The sequence below is a fragment of the Miscanthus floridulus genome, chromosome 10 (assembly GCF_019320115.1).
Source record: "Miscanthus floridulus cultivar M001 chromosome 10, ASM1932011v1, whole genome shotgun sequence".
Classification (NCBI taxonomy): Eukaryota; Viridiplantae; Streptophyta; class Magnoliopsida; order Poales; family Poaceae; genus Miscanthus; species Miscanthus floridulus.
Genome location: NC_089589.1, coordinates 7,035,283 through 7,043,895, shown reverse-complemented (window position 1 = coordinate 7,043,895; position 8,613 = coordinate 7,035,283). Strand labels below are relative to the sequence as shown.

Below are 8,613 nucleotides of genomic sequence, written 5' to 3'. Positions count from 1 at the left end.
GTCCACTACTGGATTCAGGTTCTTTGCCGAATGCCTGAGGCACTCGGCAAAGGCCAAATTGCACTCGGCAAAGCCTTTGCCGAGTACGGCACTCGGCAAAGAACACATGACAAAAAATTGATCGGCAAAGACCTCTTTGCCGAGTGTCTTTTATTGGGCACTCGGCAAAGGCTGTGCCGAGTGCCCCGGGGACACTCGGCAAAGAAAAGCGACCATCACGACGCCGGCCCCATTGACGGTGGCTTTGCCGAGTGCCAACCCTGTAGGCACTCGGCAAAGATTTTTTATTTTTTTTAAAAAAAATTCTTTGCCGAGTGCCCACTGACCGGCGCTCGGCAAAGTTTGTTTTTTTTAAAACAATTCTTTGCCGAGTGTCCTCTTGCCGGCACTCAGCAAAGTTTGAATTTTTTTTTTTTAAAAAATCTTTGCCGAGTGCCCTCTGGCCGGCACTCGGCAAAGTTTGAATTTTTTTAAAAAAAATTCTTTGCCGAGTGTCTTCTTGACGGCACTCGGCAAAGTTTAATTTTTTTTTAAAAAAAAATTTGCCGAGTGCCCTATGGCCGGCACTCGGCAAAGTTTGAATTTTTTTTAAAAAAAAATCTTTGCCGAGTGCCATGGTCATGGCACTCGGCAAAGCTGGAAAAATGGTTTTCCGAGCGCCCATTTTTCCAGCTTTGCCGAGTGCTGTGACCATGGCACTCGGCAACGGGGTCCTTTGCCGAGTGGAACACTCGGCAAAGTGACCCAAAACGGCAATGTTTAATTTTTTTACATTCCATCATGACAAATAAATTCATACAATCATATATCACATATATATCTCATTCATCACATATATATCTCATCCATCACATATATATCTCATTCATCCACACATCCATCCGCACATATCACATCCATCACAATATATATCACATATATAATAATGGATGATGTATACATTACATGAATGATTTACTAATGTTTTCCTGTGGCAGTTTGGTAGAGGCCTTTCACTGATTCTTCTGATAACTCTGAAACACCAAAATCCTGGCGCCATTTCTAATGCAGTTGAAAGGAAAACTGAAGATACCAATGCTTATATAGATTCTGTTACAATACCAGGAATTTAGTGAGTAATATTAGGTTTCCCATGATCTTGCAAAACATGAATCTTGATGTGTGAAGGGTATCAGTTTATATCAAAACTGCATATTGGTAAATATCAGCTTGAGGTGTGAAGGGTATAACTTTATATATCAAAATTGCATATTGGTTCAAAGACAAAGGATGAAAACCCCTCTAACAAAAATGTGTGAGAACATCTAATAAATTCAAACATGAGGATACGATTGCCTTGGTGAGCTTGCAGACGGCTTCATCGACGGAGAATTTGCGGTCCTAAGAACCAGAGGACCATGTCGTCATCGTCTCTCCCATTCCTGCCCGTGGGGAGGCCTGGATGCTCCCTTGCTAGCCGTTCTTTCACCTCTAGGACAAGCTTCACACACGAGAACCGACCAGCGCCAGATAGACAAGTGAATCAGTAGTTTAAGCTTATACATGATCCCCCACTCTTTATTATTTTATCCCAAAGAAGCTACATATGACATATCCCTCCGCTGATGGCTCCAGGTATAAAAAATGTGAAGCACACGTAGTGGGTTACCTTGGAGGTGGAGGTGGCACCGCTGGCACCTGGCGGCGCGGCGCTTTGGCAGCGCACTGCAGTCCTGGACCTGAGCGGAGGAGGAACACGGACGACGGAGCGGCAGATGTAGCAAGAGGCAGTCATCATCTTCCCTTTTCCCTCGGATTCTGCGATTGTTCGTCCCTGCACTGCAATGCAAATGCAACGCCGGATTGTGGATATTTACACCTGATTGAAGTTGGGGTCGGGCCGTGGAGAACCCGGCCGACAGCAAAAACAGCGGCGGAAGGGAGCCAGGAGGTGAACGTGAGCGCCGCGGAGCCTGGAAGCGAGGGCCGCAGACGCAGCCGGCAGCTCCACGCCGTTGCCGTTGCCGTTGACGTCCCTGCCGCCTCCTTGCCTTCTCCGTGGGCGTGGGCGTGGCACAGTGATTTGGGAGGAGTGCGGCGCGAGCGGTGGAGGAGAAGCGTGGTGGCTGGAGTGGCTAGCGTAGGCAGAGCAGAGGGGCCGGCCTGCTGCGGCTCGGGCACACGGCGAGTCTGGCGCCGGGGCTCCTCCGGCCAAGAGCGTGCAGCCAGCCGGGAAGGGAAAGGGCTGGCGGGGGCGGGGGCAGGCGCTGGCGCGCGGTGCGGGGAAGGGCGGCGACGTGCGGCGTCAGCGGCGGCCCGGTGGCTGGCGGGCGCGGCGCACGGGGAGGGGAGGGCAGTGCGCGGCGCGGGGGCGGGCCGGCGTTGGCGGGCGGCGGCGCGGGGATGGCCGTGAGCGGTGGCGCGAGGCAGTTGGCCGGGAGCGGCGATTCCGTCTGTTTTTTGGTTTCTACGAATTCAAGTGAATGAAAATTTAGAAAGATTTTTTCCGCCCCTTGACGAGCGCCGGATCAGGAGGCACTCGGCAAAGGAGGCAACTTTGCCGAGTGCCCCGATCCGGCCGTCGGCAATTTTTTTTAAATGCCTAGGCACTCGGCAAAGAGGAAATTTTTTTAAAAAAATTCAAAAACCTCTTTGCCGAGCGTCTTATTCTTGGCACTCGACAAAGACCCCTTTGCCGAGTGCCATGCCCCGGCACTCGGCAAAGTTTTTTTATTTTTTTTTATTTTTGGCTTTCAAATTTTTTGTGCAGCCCTTTTAAAGTACCAAGAACTTCTAGTTAGAATTTGAGGATTTTTTGTGGTTTTTTTATATATTTAGTTACTTTATTTCGTTTACTTGAATTTTTTCGAAAATCATAAATTTGAACTGCACGTGGTACAAATAATGGAATTTAATGATTCAAAAAATGATAGTCATGTTAGTGAGTGTAGTGTGAGGCCGTATCCAGGAACGGGCCCGAAATTTCGGACATCTTGTTCACGAAACATGACCGCGAACTTGCGTGCGAAGTGTTTTTAAATTCTATAAAAAGCAAACGAAGTCCGAAAATCATGAAACTTGTCGTGATATCATATGTGGAGGCTATGATAAAAATTTCAGAAAATTTCGTGCACGTTTCATCTCAACAAGTTTCATCATTTTCGGACTTCGTTTGCTTTTTATAGAATTTAAAAACACTTCGCACGCAAATTCGCAGTCATGTTTCGTAAACAAGATGTCCGAAATTTCGGGTCCGTTCCTGGATACGGCCTCACACTACACTCACTAACATGACTATCATTTTTTGAATCATTAAATTCCATTATTCGTACCACGTGCAGTTCAAATTTATATTTTTCAAAAAAAATTCAAGTAAACGAAATAAAGTAACTAAATATATCAAAAAGCTTCAAAAAATCACCAAATTCTAACTAGGAGTTCCTGGTACTTTTAAAGGGCTGCACAAAAAATTTGGAAGCCAAAAACAAAAAAAAACTTTGCCGAGTGCCGGGGCATGGCACTCGGCAAAGGGGGTCTTTGCCGAGTGCCAATAATAAGGCACTCGGCAAAGAGGGTTTTCAGTTTTTTAAAAAAAATTCCTCTTTGCCGAGTGCCTTTCCAGGGGCACTCGGCAAAGACATTTCGAAAAAAAAATTCTTTGCCGAGCGCCGTGTCAAGGGCACTTGGCAAAGTATTTTCAAAAAAAAATCTTTGCCGAGTGCCAGATCTGGGACACTCGGCAAAGAAAAATTTTTTAAAAAAAACCTTTGTCGAGTGCCAGATCGGAGGCACTCGGCAAAGTATTTTCCAAAAAAAAATCTTTGCCGAGTGCCAGATCTGGGACACTCGGCAAAGAATTTTTTTTTTAAAAAAAACCTTCTTTGCCGAGTGCCTAACAGCAGGCACTCGGCAAAGAAGGACGTGTCCGAACACCGTTACGCGGGGCAGCCTATGCCGAGTGCCATGCTTTTGCCGAGAGCCTGGCACTCGGCAAAGAAATCCTTTGCCGAGAGCCTTTTTTGCCGAGTGTCCGGCACTCGGCAAAGAACTCTTTGCCGAGTGCAATTTTTTGCCGAGTGCCCGATTTTTGACACTCGGCAAAGCATTTTGCACTCGGCAAAGATCCCATTTCTATTAGTGGTCCATGCGTGGCGCCATCGTCGGAGGTCCATGCAGTGGCTGCTGTACACGCGCAAAGACCGGAGGCCGAAGCCGACGTGCATGCATGCATGCGTGGACCTGCAGTGAACCATTTTAAAAGTTCATGGACCAAAAATATAGTTTCAAAGTTGATGGACCTAGATGACACCAAACGAAAGTTAATGGACCCAAAAATACAGTTTCAAAGTTGATAGATCTAGATGACACCACGACAAAAGTTAATGCATGTTTATGACAGAAGCAAGCTCATGTCACCACAAGCTCGTCATTCAGTAAGAATGATGTTGGGTAATAATAAACTCAACTTACCACGTGCATTTATGTGATGTTTTATCTCAACGTCTCTTTCACGAGCTCATTGGTGACTGCAGATTCACTTAGACTATTTAGGGATATGTATTGCTAGTCCATGTTATAGATGACATAATAATAATTTAAAATGGTTTGCATCAATTATGTTGCGTAGATTTTCAAGGGCATTAATTCTTAATTTTGAGCGAACGGTCAACTTCAGAATATTTGAAGCAATAAATGTAGACCTAGATCTCTGGCTCGGAGCATATGTAGTGCTAGTCACACATTTTGTTTCTTCAAGCCGACAAATGCAAGTGGATTGTTTTGGACATGATTTTCAACAACCTATATAAAAGATTGAACATCAGAACACTAGCCTTGTCAAACAAGCAAACATCTCTTCTAGAAACTAATGCATAATACACTAAAAAAATAAACGACTTTCCTGGTGATTATTGTTTGTATAATTGGTCAATGGTTTATAGTAAGTTTTGATTAAATAGCTACAATATATAATTCTTAATACTTCAGGGAATGAGTTTGATAGCATCAAAGTCACCATATAGTGGTAATTCTATAAGCTCTGGCCCATCTGTTTTTGTGGGTTTTAATCTCATTTCAGAGGCTTAAGGTCTGATATTGTAGAGATGCAACATGCATATACAGGAGTTTAAACAATCACATAATTAGGATGGTTCGCTAGCTACCTGATAAACTTGATAAACCCTATGCTTCGATCCACACAAGGTCGAAACAATATTACAGTACTTGATAAATATATGCATCTGTTTATCTCTATGCAAATTTGACCTCCATATATATAGTTCTATTATTTTTTTCTACAGCTTCAGTGCACTTTCTTTTTGTTTGTGCTATATATACTATCAGTAAATGTAAATTGTCCATCTTTTCTATTCCATGCCTACTCGTGCACAGCCACACTTAGTTGAAATAAAGTGTGTCTCATCTAAAAAACACTTTAGAGCCAGAATTAGGATAAAATTCACATCATGCATTGGCCAATATATAACTATACTATGTAGTTACTTTTAGTATCCAAACAAATTAACTCAAATGCTGATATGTACCATGCTTAAGTTATTACAATATATAGTTACTTTTAGTATCCAAATAAATTAACTCAAGTGCTGATATATATGTACCATGCTTAAGTTAGCAAGTCTAAAATTGTTTATATATTTGCAACCAAGATGAGTGGTTTGAATAAATTTGCGTTGTCATCTGAACCATTATTAAAACTAGTTGTTTTTTAAAGAAATGAATGAACTTTTGGTTGACATTTGAAGAAAAATACATTGAATTAAAACAATCATCTTGAAAATACTCTCCACCCTAGATATATCGTGCACACAGCAAAGAAAAACAAACAAAAGTACAAGAACACTAATGACCACTTGTCCGAGGACTAGGCACGCAGTCACCCATGTGCCTGAGAGAAACACGCCTTGGCCACCTGTGCTAAACGCAATGCCACCATAGCCAAATTAATCTTGAGGTGCTGGTTTTAGCATGATAGCCCATGAATGAGGCCAATGGATAACCGAGTAGATAACATGTAAGTAAAGGAGATGAATTTTTTTTCTTTTCGATACTAAATCATTCCTGCAAAGCAACAAGCAAGTAGTAGCTGTCTCTCCCAATATGACTAGCAATTTCAGACTCCACTAATTCCCTCATATCCATGGTCCAAACATGTCTGAGAAAGGACTAAAGCCTTGTGTATTACCACCCAAACAACACGAGCGAATTGACACTTGCAAAACATGTCCTTAATTGTCTCCTTTTCATGATAAAAGCTGCATGTCTTACTGCCTTATATACCCATTGAGCTTTGCTAAGGTATCTTTAGTAACAATCAACCCCCCAACTCCCCATACATAAGTACCATTATTTTTAGAGATGATTATCAAGATCAGCTGATTGTACGATTATTTAGGATGATTATGTGGAATATGTATATATATAGTTATACTCCTAATTGATAACTAAACATCTCGATCAAGTCTACATTCCAAAAGGAAACTTCATAGGTAGCACTGTGAGTACCCTTAATTAAATAATGAACTTGCCTCCAATGAAAATTTGACTAACTGCAAAAGCTAGCTCAAAACCTCCCAATTTCATCCATTGTCTAAATACTAGAGAGTATACTGGTGGGTAACCTTTTTGGCAGAATTGAACACACACCACTGAATGCAGTATATAAACCAAAACTTGTACCTACCATGATCTTACAATGTGCGGTGCAAAAACAAGATACATATATCATATCTTCCAACTATCCTCCCAATCAATGAGAGAATTATCAAACACCCCTAGAAAAGCTGGCAAGTCTAAGTCTGCCTCAGGATCTTGAACACTTGAACTTGTTTGAGCCATTTCCATGTTCTGAAGATCCATACTGCAGACTAGTTGAGGAAGCTGGACTATGCTGACGCTATGGTCCTTGCAAGTGTGGTCACCGTAGTACACAACAGTGTACTTTGCAATTTCCTCGCCAGTTGAGGTATCATCAATTTGTTCTTGTTGCTCAATTGTCTTCGTTGCAAAGCAGTTCTGTTCTCTGTAGGTGCATCTATAGTAGCTCCTGCTCAGTTGATCACAAGTTCATCATGCCAATATAGTGATTATTGTTACATATTTTGTGTCCATTGAACTTTTAGAGATCATCAGCTAACGAAACAAGCTACCTAATAACAACGTAGCTTGTTTTGTTAGCTGGTAATAAAAGAATGTAATGTATATATAGATAGATGTATTACCTAGGATGCTGCCTCCCATTGATGTTCTTCTGCCCATATTTTCTCCATTGATGGCCATCGTAATGTGTAACATGTGTCACAAGGGATCTTGATCGCTTGTCGTTCTTCCTCCTAGATACATACGTGGGATCAGTATGTATGAACTAAAAATCGATCAATTGCTGATGCATGGACGTTACAACATGATTAGATGTACATGATCAGTTGAAATTTGCCCAGCAGATCACTAATAACTTGATGAGCATGCAAATTAAAGGTGTTAACCTAGCTAGCTTCCAAATTAATGCCCCCCTATATATATGGTTGAACATGCAAGGCATAGGTATCATGTTTAATATCTTAAATGTTAGTTTTACTAACTCCAATGACATATATTATGATTATAAAGAAGTCATCAGCTGGGGAAGAACAGAGCTATGTTGAGGTATCAATATCTAATTGCACACCTTCTCTTTTGGCCAACCACGCTTCTATGCCTCGCTTGCTCCTCCGTCTTCTCACCATTATTAGTAACACGGCAGCTATTGTTCCTCACCAACGACTTGTCGTCTACAGGCTCTGCCGATGATCCGCCTCCGGCTCCGGTACTCATGAGGCACCCTTCAAGTGTAGAAATCACGCCTATGTTGCAGCCGATCACGTCGTCAAAGAGCTGGACGGCGATCTCAGCGGCCGAGGTACCATCGATGACGCCGTGGAGCAGCGGGAGGACGAGCGCTTGGAGCTGCATCAGGACCTCCTGCTGCCTTCTCATGGCGTCCATCATCTCCCAGACATGGTCACAGGGTGGCAGCATGACGAGGCTGCTCTTGCGGTCCATTCGGTCAGGACTCAATTGTTCTGTGATTGAGCCCTGCACACGAAGTTCCAGCTGGGGTAGTATCGGTGTATGTGTGACAGTCAGGTAGCCGAGAGGGGTCGTGGGGTGTGCACTTGGTTATATACAGAGAGAGAGAGAGAGAGAGAGAGAGAGAGAGAGAGAGAGAGAGAGAGAGAGAGAGAGAGAGAGAGAGAGAGAGAGAGAGAGTAGTGCAACAATTGAGTGTGATGTCCTGATTATGTGTGACAAGCTTAATTTGCACGTGCGATGGTTTAGTCGTCGTAAAATTATATATGGCTGTGATCTGAATATATTCAGGAAAATGAATAGAATAAGCAGCGAGGCAGCATCCATTTGAAGGTGTGAACGCATGGGCTCGTGCATGGCCACACGTCCACAGGGTATTCCCATCCAGCAGGAGCCCACAGAGTGAGACTTTCACCTTCACCTGATATGCATAGTTCTTAGGCCAGTCTTTAGCTAGCTATAGGGACGTTTTCTTTTAGAAAAAAGAACATATAAGCCGTTGAATTCACATAGACCCAGCAGTGCAGTGGACCATGGTGGCATTTTCTA

The 8,613-nt window shown here is 43.1% G+C and overlaps 1 protein-coding gene across 1 annotated transcript; it reads right to left on the bottom strand.

Moving 5' to 3' along the window:
• Positions 1–2,114: 2,114 nt before the first annotated feature.
• Positions 2,115–8,037, bottom strand: LOC136487918 (uncharacterized). Its single transcript, XM_066485005.1, has 4 exons — positions 7,664–8,037; positions 7,218–7,328; positions 6,799–7,042; positions 2,115–2,432 (listed from the first exon to the last, which is right to left on the bottom strand). Exons 1-4 carry the CDS (start codon positions 8,035–8,037, stop codon positions 2,115–2,117), a joined length of 1,047 nt encoding a protein of 348 aa, XP_066341102.1.
• Positions 8,038–8,613: the final 576 nt, after the last annotated feature.